Below are 18,395 nucleotides of genomic sequence, written 5' to 3'. Positions count from 1 at the left end.
TTGTGAAATAAATTCCTCTTCTAGCCTTCTTTGTCCTTCTGTTCCAATCTGGAAGGAGTGGGGAGGGGAAAGCGAGGGTGGAGAGACCAGGTGAAGGGGGACATAGCTTGGCAAGTCGGCTATCAGGGTACCCAGTCTGGGAGTCTCTGCTATGAGCTGACACTGGGGTCATAGGTAGAACTTCTCAGAAACCTTGCCACTCGTGAGGCCTTTGACTGACTGAAGCAGGCCCACCCAGATTAGCTGGCCTAGTCAACTGAGGGCAGATGTTAATTACATCTGAAAATATGCATCCACAGCAAGATCTAGATTAATGTTTGATTGAATGGGGATTATGTCCTAGCCACGTTGACACGTGAGACTATCATAGCTGAGGAGAGGTGGGGTCATGGTACAAGACCACGAACACAGTAGCAGTAGAAATGAATGTCTGTCTGAGCTAGTTCCCTGTTCCATGGGCATACAGAGCTTCCTGAATTCTCAGTGAGGGCTTGTCCAGGGCTCTTTTCACGGGTGTGTACTCTGTCCATCCACTGAATGGAGTATCTCTCAGCCTCTGTCTGATTCCCTTTCTTCTTACTGTCAGTGGTTCTCCCCAAGGATTGAGTTAGGATCATCTATGGGGCCTTTTGAGGAAAGATCTGCTTGTCCTCTTGGAGACTCTGACATGGTCCTTTGGTGAGGAGGGCATATCAGAATCTCTTTCTTAGAGAGAGGTGAGGAAGGTCGTGCGGCAGTTGAGAAACTTTTCAGTGAAGCTCCGATGCACACCTTCTCCTTTCAAACACATACTTCCAGCCTGGACCTTTTCCTTAAACTTCAGATTCTTGTAAACCTCTGGACAGCTCCATGAAGCTTTGCCTAAGAACCTCAGACTCAGCATATCCAGAGCTGAATTCATCACCTTTTCTTTGTTCCTCCTAAAACCCTTGGTGAATGGAGTCATCAACCTATTGTCACCTAAACCTTAAATATGGGGTCCTTTTGGGCTCCCCAGCTTCCTCACCTTCCATATCCAGTTACCAGCTTTGTTGAGTCTAGTTCTGAAACCCGTCTAGAAGCTGCCTCCTCTTTATCCTTCTGGATTCTGCCTTAGTTAAGCCTCTTATTGTCTCTCTCCTGGGCCAGTGAAATAATAATGTCCTAACTGAGCTATTGTACCAATACCCAGTCTTCCTGGTATTCCATCTCCTCACAATGCATGTAATTTTCTTCCCTGTTTACAATATTTCAATAGCTCCCCATTCTCAAAGGATCATGGCTCAGACTACTTAATCTGATTTACATTTCCAGAATTATCTTTTATTCTTCCATTTTCCTGTGTTCAAACACATGAATAGTACCATGTGGAATAATGTATAGTTCCTCTAATGCTTCACACCCCTCTGCTTCACACCCTTCTGTCTCTTGCCCAGGTTCTCTCCTTTGATTAGAATGCCTTTTCCATATTCTATTAATACTGGAAATATTAATACAGGATCCACCCCACCTCTTGCCCCACAGTTCAGCATCTATCATGTCTGCTTGGTCAAACACTCTCATCTTTCAAGACCTCCCTCAGATGTAAGTTCCTCCATGACAACTTTCTTGACCACACCTTCACCACCTTCCCCCATCTTGAAGCCAAAGCTTCAAGAACTGATTATATATGAAAATAATATCATTGTGAAAATTAAAAGTAATGCAGATAAACCAAAAGGCTCTCTTGATTCAGCTCTCCTATTCTCATTCCTCATCTTGTTATCAGTCTGCTGGGAGTCAGTCCAGACTTTTTCACTAACAATTTATCTTGAAAATATTTCCATGTGAGTTTATGTGTATGGGTCCATCTCTACAGAGAGTATAACTGCTGCAGAATACGGGTGTAATACAGTTTAGTTAACCCCTGCTATTGATGGATATTCCCCATCTCTGCCAGTATTTTGTAACAACTGTGTCACAATGAATATAATTTTGCATACCTCCTCATGCATAAATGCCAAGCATTTCTTTTCTACAGGGAAGCATAAAAGAAGAAGTCTGGATATCTGATTCTACATACTCTTGACATATTTTTGTATTTAGAAAATTTTTTTTCCTCATGCGTCAGTAAGAATTCTTTGTATAATTTGAAGAATAATCCTTAGTCACACAGACAACAAATATGTATAGTTTTCTCTGCTTCATTTAAAAATTTTGCTTGTTGTGTTTTTAATTATAAGAAATTTTATATTTTTGTGTAGTCAAATGTGTCATTCTTTGTTTTTGGTTTGTATCTTTCTCAGGAAGACCATCCGTATGCATATCCATATTTTATTTTATATTTTTGTTATTCTGCAGGTTTACTTTTTCCATTTAACTCTTAAAGTTACTTGGAATTTAATTTTGTGTATGTTCAGAGTATTACCTAATTTTCTTATTTTTTCCATACTGAATGTCAAATTGGTCTATACTGTTTATTGGTTAATAGTCTGTTCATCTATTCTCCCAAGTTGAAATGACATTTTTTATGAACTAAGTTTCTAAATACAGGTCATGAATTTTTGTCCTTTGTAGCAGATTTTCTTGTTCTCTTTGCTTATTTCTGAGCCAATACTACAGTGTTTTTGTTACTATACCTTTATCATATGTCTAGATACCTTATAGTGTCTGTCTTTTTCTAGATATTTGATGAGACTGAGTCACATGTCTTTGAATTTTAAAGACCTTTTATATAGTTTGCATCCAGATGTGTTGAATGATGCAAATGAATAAACCAGAAGCTCTTGGTACTATTGATGCTATACTCGGTATTCTCAAGGTCTCAAAGACTGTGTTGTAAAATAGCTTTTCCAGTCCGTACTTCCTATTTTAGCTCAGCACCTCAATGTGTTATTTCATAGGAATTTTCTTCTTCTCATTATTATTTTGAATAAATAATGCATCTACAGTGTACAAGGTCATGGCATCCAGTCCCATCACTTCATGGGAAATAGATGGGGAAACAGTGGAAACAGTGGCAGACTTTATTTTTCTGGGCTCCAAAATCACTGCAGATGGTGACTGCAGCCATGAAATTAAAAGACGCTTACTCCTTGGAAGGAAAGTTATGACCAACCTAGATAGTATATTCAAAAGCAGAGACATTACTTTGCCAACAAAGGTCCGTCTAGTCAAGGCTATGGTTTTTCCTGTGGTCATATATGGATGTGAGAGTTGGACTGTGAAGAAGGCTGAGCGTCAAAGAATTGATGCTTTTGGACTGTGGTGTTGGAGAAGACTCTTGCGAGTCCCTTGGACTGCAAGGAGATCCAACCAGTCCATTCTGAAGGAGATCAGCCCTGGGATTTTTTTGGAAGGAATGATGCTAAAGCTGAAACTCCAGTACTTTGGCCACCTCATGCGAAGAGTTGACTCATTGGAAAAGACTCTGATGCTGGGAGGGATTGGGGGCAGGAGAAGAAGGGGACGACAGAGGATGAGATGGCTGGGTGGCATCACTGACTCGATGGACGTGAGTCTGAGTGAACTCCGGGAGTTGGTGATGGACAGGGAGGCCTGGTGTGCTGCAATTCATGGGGTTGCAAAGAGTTGGACACGACTGAGTGACTGAACTGAACTGAACTGAACAGTGTACAAAACCCCAAAGATACAAAACTGTTAGGTCTCTCTTCAATTCTTAAGAGCCAGTCATACTGGCTTCTTCTTCTTCTTTGGTCTTCTTCTTTAGCAATATATCTTGGAGATGATTCCATATCAGTATATATGATGCTGTTTCATGAGATGCCTGTGGCATGTTTTATTTAACCAGGGTAGCAATTCATTTGTTTTAATAAATATCCTTTGTATGTACAAAATCCTCAAATATCTGGAATCAAAATTTTGCCCATAAAACTGGTGGGTCAAAGGGCATTTGAATTTTCAGCTTTGATTTATACCATTAAGTTGTCCTCCAAGAAGTTTCTAGAAACTTTACAAATGAAGACCATGACAGCATTTGCCACAGGGCTTCAAACTCGTTCAGACATGTGCTGAGTACCAGGCAGAAAACTACAGAGGTGTTAGCTGGGACCCTGACAGTGAGAGCTACTGTGTGTGTGTGTGTGTGTGTGTGTGTGTGTGTGTGTATGTGTGACGTATATATGGTAAGAAGTTCAAAGAAGAACCATAAGCCAATTAATTAGGGTGCTGTTTAAAGCTCTAATAATGAATGCAAGCATTAGTGGTTTGAATAAAGCTCCTTTGCCTTTATTATTCACTAGAAACTGGCAGTAAATAATAGGCTTGAATTGCATAACCCTGATGCTATAATCAAAGCACAGAGCATTTCTTAAGATCATAAATTATTATTCTTCACAACAGGGGAAAAAAGGGAATTTGGGGTTTATAAATTGCTAGCTGGTTCACCAGTTAGCCTCTGTTCTGGTCTTGGGCTGACCAGAGGGAAAGAGGCTGGTTATTACATCTTGAAGCTAGAATTCTGTCTTATGGGGTGGGACACAATTTCCTCAAACTCCCAATATCATACCTACCTGGAGTCACTGGGATAAGTGGTCCAGCCCAGATTAAGAAGCCCTCAATCTTCTTGTGGGGCTTCCCAGGTGGCACAGTAGGTAAAGAATCTGCCTGCCAATGCAGGAGACACAGATTCAATCCCTGGGTTGGGAAGATCCCCTGGAGAAGGAAATGGCAACCCACTCCAGTATTCTTGCATGGGAAATTCCATGGTCAGAGGAGCCTAGTGGGCTACAGTCCATGGGGTTGCAAAGAGTCAGACACGACTGAGCACACATGCACAATCTCCTTGTGGGTAATGGTTCAGGATGTTTAGCTGGAAAAAAGATTCTTTTTCCAAGCAGAAGAGAGCTTTGCCTGTGGCTAGGAGGCTATTTTTACTCTGCCATCTTAGCAAGTTGGTGCTGGGTTAGACTGTGTATCTTTCCCTCTTCACCCCACCTCATTTTTATCCAGCATGTCATATTTCTCTCCCTCCTTTCCACTTCTGCCCCCACTCACATTTGTCTGTTTCAGAGGGATCTTCTCTTTCCTTGGTGTGTCTTTTTCCGTGCAAAAGGAAAGAAACAAAATATGAGTTCCCGTCCCTTCCTTTCACATGATAAAGGCAGAAGTTAAGATGAACCTTTCTCTTTTGCCCTTCCTTTGGTCCTTTCTCCTCTAGTCCCTCCTCCCCTATTTTTGGAGCTCTTTTCGGTTTCTGGTCCCCTGTCCTGTGAAAGGAGGAGGTGCTCTCTTCTGTCTGATCCCACCTTCCCTTATGTCCTCCCAGTCCCTTGCTCTCTGCATGCATCACTGACTCGGCCAGAAACTCCCATGACTCTTCCTGGCCAGAGGATGCCTGCATCTCCCTTGCATCACCTTTCACCTGGCACTTCAAGAGTAAGGGCTTAGCACTGCCAATTAGCAAGGACAGTAGATGGTGGCTTAGTCACTAAGTCATGGCCGGCTCTTATGATCCCATGGACTGCAGCCGGCCAGGCTCCTCTCTCCATGGGGATTCTCCAGGCAAGAATACTAGAGTGGATTTCCATTTCTTTCTCCAGGGGATGTTCCCTGGAGATCCAGGAATCGAACCTGGGTCTCCTGCATTGCAGTCGGTAAACCGACTGAGCTACAAGGTAAGTCCCGGGACAGTAAAGGACGTTTTAAAATAATGTACTAGCGAACACAATCGTACTTTATAACAAAGTTTTATTAGGATTAAGTCAAATTAGAAAACTTCATGCTCTGCCGCTTGCCATATTTATCTGGAATGACCAGGATATACTTAGCTGAGTAGAAAATAATTTGTGCCCTGGATTCTACCTTTTAGAAAGCAAGAGGATTGCTGTGCATAGCGGCGTACCCGGCACCTCCATGGTTCGTGTCGAAAGCCTAAAGACTCGTCAGCAAAGCATATGTTACTTTCAAGCTTTGGGCCCCACGAAGATGCTCGTCCTCAGATGCAGACTCTTCAGAACCTGGGCATCTATGACTCGGGCTGCCCTTTTTGGGCTGACCTTTTTGAGTCTGATATGAACATCTGTTATTTCAAGAGAAGCTGGGTTTGAGGTATCTTAATGGCTTAAAGGCACAGGTCGTGCAGCTGAATTAAAAGCTGTTGTGTTGGTCTCTCCGCCACAGGCCACGAGCCACGTCTTGTGAGGAGGGTGCTGATGCTGCGTCCTTGGCGCTGCCGGGGGCGAGGGCGGGGGCCGGGGTGGGGGTGGTTGGTTGGGGGAGCTCTGCGCATGCGCAGTCCTGCTCTTCTAGCTCCCGCACCGCGCGGCTGTTCTCAGGTGGGAACTATAACTGGAGGGGAGCCTGGGATATGGGATCTCATCGCCCCACAGACAGAAGGACCTGCCACAGAGCCAGGAAGTGACTCGAATGCAAGCAAGCATAGGAAAGCTGAAACCTGGTGCGGGGAAGAGAACCCCACTGTCCCTGGAAGGGGTCCCGCCAAGGTGGAAAGCGGCACTGCGTTTAGTGCGGAGTGCTTCCCAGCTGTCAGGAGCCCACCCCTTCAAGAAGCGGCAGGAGCCGCTTGAAGATGATGCCCAGGAGGACTGGGGTCCCCATGCACCAAGGCCATCAGCAGTGATGTAGAGCACTTATCTGCACAAATAGCCCTGGATCACTAGGAGCGAGTGGGACCCTAGGTTCTAAACATGAAAAACGTGTCACTTCCTGAATAAATGGGTATTCCCTTCAGCTTAGGAGCCACGCGTTTAAGCTCAGAAACTCTTTTTAAACAGAGTTTTAAAACTCTCCCTAATGAGGGAATAGAATCTCAAATCTGAGGGAAGGGTCAGGAGAGCTGTACACAGAAAGAAATACCTTGCAGACACAAGAACAACTGTTTCATCCTTCCAGCAACTAGCCGCCTGTCTCCTATCCCCACACCCCCCACCCCCCACCCTCCCCAATTCATTAATAAAAATGGCACTGTCCAAAACTTAAATCAGTTGCCTACTATAGAGGGATGATAATAAATTCTCATTTCTGTGGGCACCAGAGGATGTATCTTTTGAATCTCTCCTTTCTGCCCTTCATATACTTTCCAGCCTCTTTCCATGCACTTGGCCTCATCAGCTTAGCTTGTATTCCTCAGTGAGCCCTGCATGACCTGTGATCATGTCTGCGCTGTTCACGCCCATCAGTTCATCTGGGATTGACTAGGAGTTTTCTCAAGCTTGAGTTCATAGCTTCCCAGGCCAAGGTCCCCCTCGTAAATGTTTTCCTTGCTTGGAGTCTGGGGTGAAGCTTTCTGGTCCTCCCTGGAAGGGCTGCAGGGTGAGGTGCCTTGCTCCTGGTAATTCATGGCAAGCTCGTCCTGGTTTACGATGCATTCATCATCCTCTTTGAGATGTTCCTAGATTTTGGAGAGAAAGAGAGAGAGTTCACTTGATAAAAGCAGAAGACAATGGCAGTCCTGCAGTATAGGAGAACAGGATGTTCATTTTCCTTTTTACACTGCCCTGTCTTGACTTGGCTGAAGTTTCTGGTATGCCACATGTAACCTTTTCCATGTCTGCAGGAGTTGTGAAACATTTCTAAGATGACCTTGAAGATGGACATCATCACACAATCATAAGAAGTCTCCAAGTCTCATCAGTAAGAGAACGTGTGCCAATTGAGCATGTCTGTGGGTTAAATAAAATGCTAAAGGGGAGTTAGAATAAAATGCTATGGATGTTTTGAATGGGTATCTAACCTGGATGAGAGGAGTTTTTAGAATCGTTTGACCTCAGAGTACAGAATGATTCCCAATATTGGTTTTGGAATGCACCAGTATTGGTTTTAATATTTTAACTCAATGTCTGCTATATTTTCTTTGAAAAGTTTCAAATGGGATGAGTGTCCCAAGGTTAAAAGTGGTTGGAAGTTTCCATGGTGGGTAATGGTGGAAACCAACTAGATCTGGCCAATAAAGTTGTCCTCCCCTTGAAGAAAAGGAATTAAAATCTCAAGTTTTCTTTCATTGGCTTTGGGAAGACATCACAGAATTCCCTGTAGAATGAGCCCTGGTTAGGTGATCTTAGGTCAGTGGTTTCGAACTTCAGCCTGTACTGGAATCACTCCTTGAAGCCCAGATACTGGGTTCCTGAGGCCAGAATTCTGAGGTGGGGCCTGAGAATCTTTGTTTAAAACAAATTTCCAAGTGAGGCTGAAACTGCTGGTCCAAGGACACACTTTGAGAATCGCTGGCTCAGGCTGTTGTGTTCTGAGCACATCTGAGATCTGAGATGACTTTTTCTCTGTTTAGACATGGGGTCGACCACCTCCAAGGGTGCCACAAACTCCAAGATTCTGCTCCTCTCCCATCTCTGACACTCTGATGTACTGGGAGGGAGTCTAATTGCTTCTCAGCAGTTTTTTTTTATTCTACTCCCTTCAGCTATAAGGCACCTGGCCTGATATTCAAAGCCTCAAAACATAGCAGTTTGGGAGTTCACATTACTTCTTCTATATTTTTCTAAATTCATTTTATGGTTAAAAATATTGGTGACAGTAAAAAATTGCATGTTTAAAAAGAAGAATGAGCCCACATCAACAGCAATGGAAAAGAAAAGAGAGAAGCTTCTTGGTGCAGTGAATTTTAAGAACTGTATGCTTCCTCTTCAAGGCAGGAAGAAATAGCCCCAAGGTTCTGGGTTTTATCAGTATTCACCAAGCCTGTCCCTCACGAGATGTTTACTCACCCCATAGGCCTGAGGACTGGTGAGCAGTCGGGAAATTGGGCCACACCATTCAGGTAACGTGGTGGTCAGTGGAGGACCAGAGTGAGTTAGAATTGGTTTCAGGTATCTGTGAGGCCTGTTAAGGAATACTTGCCAAGAGGAAGTCAGGATTGAGTTTCTCACATAGCACAAAACTTTGCATGCAGTGAAAGATAGTTATTTTTACCTTCAAATCCCCTCCTCTCTCACTGAGGAAGTAATGTGGCCTGCACAAATTTGCTATTTATGTTCTTTGATCCCCACACTTTCCCAGCCCTCCTGGTAGTCTTTACTCATGGGGAAATGGCACCCGGACCAGCCAATGTCAGAGAGGTGTAAGTGGTCCTCTTCTCCTCGCCTCTCCTACTCAACGTCTCTTCTGCTTAGAGAATATATTCTTAATAATTATTTGAAATAATAGCATAAAAGATTGTGTTTTCCTAAAACTGCACACACAGCTTAAACCACTGGTAATTTTCACACAAAAAAGCAAGAGGCATTTCATAAAACATTCCCTTATTTGAGAACTGGGTAGTAAACACAGATTTTGCCAAAATAGTTATTTTCACTATTCAACACAGTCACTTTATACTTCATACATCAATGCATTGCCATACAAAATTATGTAAATAAGCTGGAGCTAGGTTTATTCTACTGTCTAATACCTGTCTTTCTCCTCTCTTGGTCCCAAAGTGCTCTAACGAGTTAAAAGAAAAACCTATTTATCTAAAGCCTTTAGGTTTCCCTCCAATCTAGCAATAATGAAATCCCTAGAGGCTGCCGCCTCACGTTGCCTTTTTTTTTTCCCTCCCAGAAAGGTAGTGAAATTATTTCACCATTCCATCAGAAACAACTTTCAAACTTTGTATTATTTCCTCTGCTGGAGAATAGTTCACCTCGTCAACTTTCTGAAATGCTATAATAAATAGGGAGAGGGGAAAAAAATGGAAAGCATTTAATGTTGGTTCATGAAGATGCGCACTCACCCCCAGGCACTCAAGAGAAGATCTTGGTGGAGGCTCTACTGGAGCCCATTCACGGGTGGACGACACCACTCCATCATTCCAGGATGCCCTGAGCGTGTGGGACAGAGGGGCATGCAGCCGGCAGGGGCCAGGAATCTACTGGCCTCTGGCTTTGAATCATTCACCCCCACGGTGGGGACAAAGCAGGAGAGGCTCATGAACACAGCCTAGTTACGATGCAAGGAGAGCGATTGGAGAGATACTTAAGAGGGTCTGTGATTGCAACTGTGAGCGGAAAACTTGACGACTCCTTTCAGATGTGCAGCTGTTGTGCTCAGTTAAGGATGGGGAAGATATTAAAGTTCAGAGCCTGGCATTGCCTGCGACATCTTGCAAGTCTGTCTACAACTCTGGAAAGCTGTTGATGATCTTCCATTAATTTTTATTACAGAGTGTTATTTCCTTCATTTTATGGATGAAGGCATTGAGGCCTAAATATACGATGATTTTAAGTAATCCAGAGGCTCCCTTTGCTATCTGCATCCACAAACATCATATGCTAGCAGAAGGGAATTTCTCAGGGTGGGATGGAGTATGTGACCAGTTGGTTCTTCGTGGAGAAAAGCTCACAGACCACACCCCTGCTGGTGAGCTGTGGATCCGCTCAGGTGGGAGCATGTGGTCTAATAGGCTTTATGGTGTGCATAGGTCAGGGGAAAAATTTTTTTTAATAGGGAGCTGAGATGGAGGATACACACACACATACACACACACACAAACATATAACTGGAGTGTAAGTCAAAGAAAATTCAGCCAATTTTATTTCCAGATGGAAAAGTGACAGCTTCCCAGGTGGTGCTAGTAGTAAATAACCCACCTGCCAATGCAGGAGACACCAGAGACGCAGGTTCGGTCCCTGGGTCAGGAAGATCCCCTGGAGAAGGAAATGACAACCCACTCCAGTATTCTTGCTTGCAGAATCCCATGGGCAGAGGAGCCTGGGGTTCTACAGAGGAGCTACAGTCCATGGGATTGCAAGAGTTGGACACGACTGAAGTGACTTAGCAAGCACAGCACATAAATCAAAGAAAATCCAGCCAATTTCATTTCCAGATGGAAAAGTGACAGCAAATAAGCAACATTTTTAGCGAGGCTGTGTAAGTAAAAATGGAGTTTGTCAAGGTTCTAAGTTTAGGAGAGGCCTGGGAAACTTCCATTGTTTGAGATTCTCAATATACTGAAAAATCAAAATGCCAAAACCATGTCACAAAAGGAAAACACAAATTTAAAATTGCACAATGAACATTTTCTTCTTTTCATCCTGATGTCATTGCTCAGTGGCTCAGTTGTGTCCGACTCTTTGTGAACCCATGGACTGCGGCATGCCAGGCTTTCCCATTCTTCACTATCTCCCGTTTGCTCAAAATCATGTCCATTGGAGTCAGTGATACCATCCCACCATCTCTGGATCCTCTGTTGTCCCCTTCTCCTCTTGTCTTCCACGAGGCATCTCTTTAACTCTCTGTGTCTTATTATTGGAGCTAACACTTAATCACTTACTTTGTGGCTTTCTGTGAATGTGCGACCTGTACCAAATGGGCTACCATTTGGTCCCTCTGGACAGGCTCTGGGATTCCCAACTCACAAGACTTGCGTACAACTGGCAACTCTGCCCCTTCACTGACTCTATGACCTATGGTCTAGCGACTGACCCCTGTGAGCCTCAAGTATTGCTGTGAATGTTAGCTGATATAATGTGGGAAAATGGTGTTGGACTCTCTCACATGCCATTCAAATGCTATTTTATAAAAAAAAATATTTCTTAAGTAATACTTTTTGGAGAAAGTGGTGTGTTGATTGTTGTTCACATAACAGAGGAGAAATGATGCTAAGGTAGAGATGAGAGAATGGCACTCAGCCCTTGGTGTGGTATCAGGAGTCACAAGCTAGTACTTCGTGGTTGGAAACTTGAAGCTGCTCCTGCACCAAAAATAGCTATTTGGGTTAAACATTACTGTATGGGGGGCTGGTGTCAGGTGGTAGGTGAGAGGTAGGATAATTTGTTGTCATAAAACTCTTCTTCTAGGAAACTCATGATGCCATCCTGGCTGTGTCTCAGTAGCTTCGGGTCAAAGGAATAACACGTACATCCTGTGGCAGTGAATGGAATGTGTAAGTGCCATCCACAGACACCACGTGGAGCAGGATCTATGTTCGCCAACATCTTAGTTTGCCCAGAGCTTGCCATATATAATGTTATGTGCTCAGTGGATGTTTACTGAATTTGTGGTCTAGGAAAATACTCAAGGGTGCTATGAGTGATGGAGGTAGCTTCTGGGTGACTATGCCAGGGGAGGAATGAAGGGGGCAGATGATGGAGGTAGCTTCTGGGTGACTATGCCAGGGAGGAATGAAGGGGGAAGATGACAGCCAACAGATGAGGCTTTCCTGAGGATAAAGGCTGAGGAGGTCAAGTCAAAACGGACTTCTTGGGACTAAGATATTAGACCAATGGGACCATGTGGTAACGGCACAAGATAAAGAGGCTAGAAAACAGCCATCGTATCTCCCTTGCTTGAGCATTCATTTGTTCTTTCACGGGCTCACATGTTTTTATTTTATGTGCAAAACTAATGGGGTACCCACATAAGAAAATTAACAGTTACAGTCTGGTGGCTCATATGCTGAAGAATCTGCCTACAGTGTGGGAGACCCAGGTTCAATCCCTGAGTTGGGAAGATCCCCTGGAGAAGGGAATAGCAACCCACTCCAGTATTCTTGCCTGGAGAGTCCCATGGACGGAGGAGCCTGGTGGACTACAGTCCATGGGGTCGCAAAGAGTCAGACACGGCTGAGCGACTGTCACTGTATAGACTGCAAAGTGTTTTTGCCATATATTCTTGTCTCTAGGTGGTGGTTACTTTGAGGGTAGGGCTGTCCCCTTCACCTGGTACAGTGGTTGATACATTTTAGATGTTCAAGAAATAGTTGTTGAATTGATGAAGACAGTAAGCTCAAAGAGAATAAAAGAATTGCTCAGTGGAATCCAGCCAGTTGGGCTTGAGATCCCAGACATTTCCATCACATTGAGCATCTTCCTTCTGTTACAGAGACACCGAGTAACAGGTCTCATCTGATTGGATAACTGATTTGGAATGGGGGAATCAGTGACTTTCTGAGTTCTTCATTGCTGAGCAGGGTCTGGAAAGTGGCTAGATCACCAGGGTTACTGGAATTATTAAAATAGTAAGAAAACTCTTCTGATCTCCAGAAAACCCCTACTGCTGATTTTGCAAACTGGGTTATTTTTCTTATCAGGTTCTAGTATATGTTTGGAGAGAGAGATATTCCCCACTGGGTATTTTTGGTACAGCTAGTTTTGCTTTTCTAATAAGTTAGAAATACATCGAGATGAAATGTTAGGCTCTAGGGGGGGAAAAAAAACCAATGACTTTTCTCATCTTTAAAGGGCATGAGTTTGGGAATAGCAGTTTGGTTTAGGGTGATGTAAGTAAAAGCTGGAGCTCTACCCAGAATTTAACATGCGTGAAATAGGAAAGACAATTAACTCAGGCCAAAAGAGAAAATGCATCTGCTATCAGCAGGTCCAGACCTAAATTTAGTACTTAACTGAACCAGCTTCCAAAGTACATGGTGACATTGATTTCTCTCTTCTGTTTGTTTTTGCTTTGATTATTTTATTTATTTAAAATTTTTATTGGAGTATTATTGTTTTACAATGTTCTGTTGGTTTCTGCTGTACAACAAAGTGATGAATCAGCCATATGTATACACTTATCTCCTTCTTAAAGTTCTCTCCCTTCCCACTCACATTCCACCTCTCTAGGTCATCACAGAGCATGAAGCTGAGCTCCCTGTGCTATACCGCAGCTTCCCACTAGCTAGCTATTTTACGCCTGGAGAATCCCATGGAGGGAGGAGCCTGGTAGGCTGCGGTCCATGGGGTCGCTAAGAGTCGGACACGATTGAACAACTTCCCTTTCACTTTTCACTTTCATGCATTGGAGAAGGAAATGGCAACCCACTCCAGTGTTCTTGCCTGGAGAATCCCAGGGGCGGGGGAGTCTGGTGGGCTGATGTCTATGGGGTTGCACGGAGTCGGACACGACTGAAGTGACTTAGCAGCAGCAGCAGCAGTGTATATTTGTCAATCCCAATCTCTCAATTCTTCCCACCCTCCCCTTCCTCACTGTTTACACATCTATTCTCTATTCCTGTGTCTCTATTCCTGCCCTGTAAACAGGCTCATCTGTAAAATGTTTTGATTATTTTAAATCATCATTTTTTGCCCATTGTCTTTGAGGTCTCAAAGAGTCAGACACGACTGAGTGACTTTCACTTTTCACCTTCATAAAACTACATCCCATTTGCTGAGACCCCACATGGTTCTTTAGTCAGCATCCATGAACAGAACTAGCAGAGGACATCCCCAAATTGTACACACCCTGTCATTCTTTGATTTCAATGTACAAATCACACCCTTTATGCTTTGTTTCACAGGAAATGGGGGCTGACAAGTTGAGTGTGTTCCTCCTCTTTCCTTTGGATTTATTGGATTCTGTAATTAGACACTCACTGTCTTGCCATCTTGCCTAAGGATGTGATCAACCATTCTGCTAAGTTGTCTTTGAGGTTCAGGTTGGAGGAAGGCTTTAGGAGTCCAACCAAAGCCCTCCTCTTTAAGCTGTTTCATCACTTTGTTCTCTCTTGCTTGACTTCAGTTCTGCACAGGGCACTCACAGGGAACACAGGGGTGGGATCCTGTCCCAGCAACCACTCTATTTCCAGAACAATCTATCAAGATGGTACCTTCTCCTCCTAGGTGATCCATGAAATACTGGTTTAAAATCAAGGAAAAGGTAGAAACCCGCTATTCACACACATGGGTGAACATGTATTCCTTTGGTTGACAATCCTAACCTTTACCGTTCTAGAGAAAATGGCCCTAGATAACTGCTGGGGCAGAACGGAAGTCTGGATAAACATTCTGATGAGTAAGCAGAACTGTCTAGAATAAGCTAGCAAGGAGTGACTGTAACCCCCTTCAGCTTGATCTCTGAGTTTTGCCACTCATGTGTCTATTTGGTCTCCCTTCAAGCTCAATGTGTACATACTTACCTGATAGCATTTATCACATTGTCTTGAAGTTAAATGTTTACATCTCTGTCTCCCTCTTTAGATTCTAAGCTCCCTGAGGGCAAGGATGTGCGTGCGTGCATGCTCAATCTGTTCAGTCATGTCCAACTCTTTGTAGCCCACCAGGCTCCTCTATCCATGGGATTCTCCAGACAAGAATACTGGAGTGGCTTGCCATTTCCTTCTCCAGGGAATCTTTCTGATCCAGGGATCAAACCCACATCTCCTGAATTGCTTACCCACTGAATCACTTGGAAAGCCAGAGGGCAAGAAATTTATTATTAAATAAAATCTCTTATTGTAAAATGAAAAAGGGATACATCAAACCTCACAAGCCTAATGTATTATATCTTAATGGAAGCTTCCAGATTGCAGGAAACAGAACTATGTGGCCTAACCCTTGAAGGCCTTTCCAGGTGTCTCATCCTAATCAAAACTTCTTCCTTTCCCCAAAAGTAACTGTATCCTGACTGTTACACTAATCACTTCTTTGAGTTTTTATTATAGTTTTGTCACTTAAATGTGCATTCTGACACACTACAGTTTGGTTTTGCCTATTTAAAAAATGTATTATGTCTTTTAATCTATAGATTACTCTTCCACCCTTTTCTTTATAATTTATCTGCTGAAGAACTTGGGCCATTTGACCTGTGGAGTTTCCCATAGTCTGAATTGCTGGTTGCAAACTCATGTGCAACCCATCATGTTCCTCTGCCCTTTGTATTTCCTTCAAATTGCCAGCTGGATCCAGAGATGGGATCAGACGCAGGTTCTATTCTCTCCCTTCAGCAAGACTCAAGAAGGCACAGCATATCTGGCTGTCTCTCTCTGTGTGATCTCAGCAGCCACTGACGTGTCATACCTATATCTATTTGCTCACTGGGGTGTGCAAACAGTGAAATTCTAATTTTATCTTTTTGTTCTTTTATTAGGTAGAATACTTTTATAAAGAGACATTTTTCATTTGTCCTGTTGGAATGTTCAGTGGAATAGTCAATATAGGAAAGGCAAATTAAATGTTTGATTTATTCCCTCTGTTTACTAGTTTTCCAGATAATGATTGGTTATGACTCCCTGAAAATGACTTTTTCTTTGTTTAAGTATCATCATGAAGTAATGAATTTAAATAAATTTGATTGACATTATTATTATCATCACTGAAGCTCAAACTGAAGCTTTTTGGTCAATGGGAATCTTCAGATTGGCTTCTGAGTCCTATTGACATAATGCTAGTATATTTGATAGGTTCCTTGTCATCTGTATGACAAGTTGTAGGTTCATCTTGTACATTTCCTGTTTTGGACCTCAAACCAGCTATTTCTACAACATTCCTTGGTGTTTTTTTCAGTGAGAAATGGTATTTTAATACCACAGTCTGGGCATCAAGGGTTGCAGTATACAATGGGGTGCTGGTAAATGTGTAACAACTGACTCATTAGAAAAAAAGGGCAGATTTGTAGCATTTCCTAATTTCCACAGTGTAAACACTCCCACTATGGCTTATTCTAATATATCAACATGCAGTCATTAAATGTTGATCTGGGCAAGATGTGTACAACCTGTTCTTACCAGCTCTTGTAAACCAGCTTCACCACACCACTGATTATATATGTCATGGGTTCCTATGGATACTTCCAATTCAGTTCAAGAATTTATGATTCTCAAGTACATAGGAAATGGATAAAATTAGAATATCCTATAATGACTCATTTATTTTATCCATAGTATTATAGTAATCTCATAATAATAATAATACCACCATAATAATTACAGAATATGGATATTTTATAATATTTAAACATTTCTGCTTATCCTTCTGTCATTCTGCTGCTGCTGCTGCTAACTCACTTCAGTCATGTCTGACTCTGTGCGACTCCATAGACGGCAGCCCACCAGGCTCCCCCGTCCCTGGGATTTTCCAGGCAAGAACACTGGAGTGGGTTGCCATTTCCTTCTCCAATGCATGAAAGTGAAAAGTGAAAGTGAAGTCGCTCAGTCGTGTCCGACTCTTAGTGACCCCATGGACTGCAGCCTACCAGGCTCCTTCGTCCATGGGATTTTCCAGGCAAGAGTACTGGAGTGGGGTGCCATCGCCTTCTCTGTCTGCCATTCTAGCTTATTAAATAAAGAAAATCTACAGTACAGCTATACATAATTGTGCTATATTTACACAGTCAGAACATATAACCACTACATTCTATATTCTCTCTCAGACCTCATTAAATCTGAGCTCTACAGGTAACTATATATTTAACGCTCACCTTCAGGCCTTATGTCAATGTCTTTCTAGTCATTTGGATTGTCTGAAGCTTGTTCTTTAGTAGATTCCTCAGGAAGGATTCATGGGAACGTTCTCTGAGTTCATGCATATTGATAATAGTGCCCTTTATATATTGCAAGTCTGTTTTCCGGAAATAAAATTGTTGACCTATGCTTTCTTTAGTTGATTACTTAAATATGTTTTTATTTTCTTTTGACATAAGGAATTGCTCCTGAAAAGTCTAATGAAAATATAATTTTCTTTCCCTTATAAACCATGTATTTTTTCTTCAGATGCTCAAAGGACTTTTTTTTTTTAAGTTCATTAATTTCACTAATTTTTTCCTGATATTTGTTGTTCCTAATTGATAGTCTCATGTACATCGTGTGCTCTTTCGGTGTGTAGTTCCCAGTGTGTTAAGTGTGTTGTGTTTCAAGAAAGTTCTCTTGAATTAGGACTTCTCTTGTTTCCTTGCTTTGCTTTGCTTTTTCAAGAATTCTTTTTTGTCTGAATGTTCAGTCTTCTTTACCTGTTTTCATTTTTTTTTACTTTCTCTTAAACCTTTAAAATCTTTTTTCTTCATTTCTTTTTAACTTAAAACACTTTCCTTTTACCTGAAATTTCTCCTAAGGTATTATCCATTGTGTTTATTTGCTTGTGTAGCCCTTCTGATTTGCTATTCATTTCTGAAATATATGTTTTTAAACTTTTAAATTGTCTCCAGAGTTTTTTCTTATTCTGATTTATTTTGTTCTTTCATAGCTTGTATCATTTTCTTAATGTCTTTTAACCTAATTAAAATATAGTATGTTTTAATATAGTATGTTATAGTTTTGATCTATTTATGGGTACATCTTTCTGGCATTTTTTCATTATTTGTAGAGATGTTATTCTGTTCCTTATCCTCTTTTTTTCCCTTATAATAAGTCTCTATGGGATTTGACTTCTTTTCTATTGTTCAGTTTTATGCAAAATTAGTTTTCCTGAACTTAAAGAATGAGGCAGCGCTCAGGAAAGCTGTCCTGACTTCACAGGGATCCCTCTTCTGCTGTGTTTATATAGTGGTAAACATGGCAGCTTGCATTCTGAGCTTTCCAGCCCTGTTTCCTATGCCCACTGCCTCCCCCCACATCCCCACCAGCTGATCTGGACCTTGCCTTTCCAATTGTTACTATCATCTCTATGCAGCTCAATTTCGATGCCACTCCAAGGTCCTTTCTCCTGAATGCTGCACACTGACCTGGAAGGGAGCCCTCTGAAAAAATGCCCATGTGCTCATCATTTGTACATAATTTTAAGAACTCTCAAGGTCTTGACTGCTCCAGAGATTGAAAG

The 18,395-nt window shown here is 42.3% G+C and overlaps 1 protein-coding gene across 1 annotated transcript in view; it reads right to left on the bottom strand.

Moving 5' to 3' along the window:
* Positions 1-6,912: 6,912 nt before the first annotated feature.
* Positions 6,913-18,395, bottom strand: part of SLC9A9 (solute carrier family 9 member A9) — a 647,485-nt gene continuing 636,002 nt past the window's right edge. Inside the window, exons 15-16 of the mRNA XM_055569424.1 lie at positions 8,661-8,766; positions 6,913-7,330 (exon numbers count right to left, since the gene is read on the bottom strand). Coding sequence (XP_055425399.1) covers positions 7,115-7,330; positions 8,661-8,766 — 322 coding nt within the window. The 3' untranslated portion in view covers positions 6,913-7,114. The remainder of the gene's footprint in view (positions 7,331-8,660; positions 8,767-18,395) is intronic.

The sequence above is a fragment of the Bubalus kerabau genome, chromosome 2 (genome assembly GCF_029407905.1).
Source record: "Bubalus kerabau isolate K-KA32 ecotype Philippines breed swamp buffalo chromosome 2, PCC_UOA_SB_1v2, whole genome shotgun sequence".
Lineage (NCBI taxonomy): Eukaryota > Metazoa > Chordata > Mammalia > Artiodactyla > Bovidae > Bubalus > Bubalus kerabau.
This window is presented reverse-complemented; position numbering and strand designations above follow the sequence as displayed.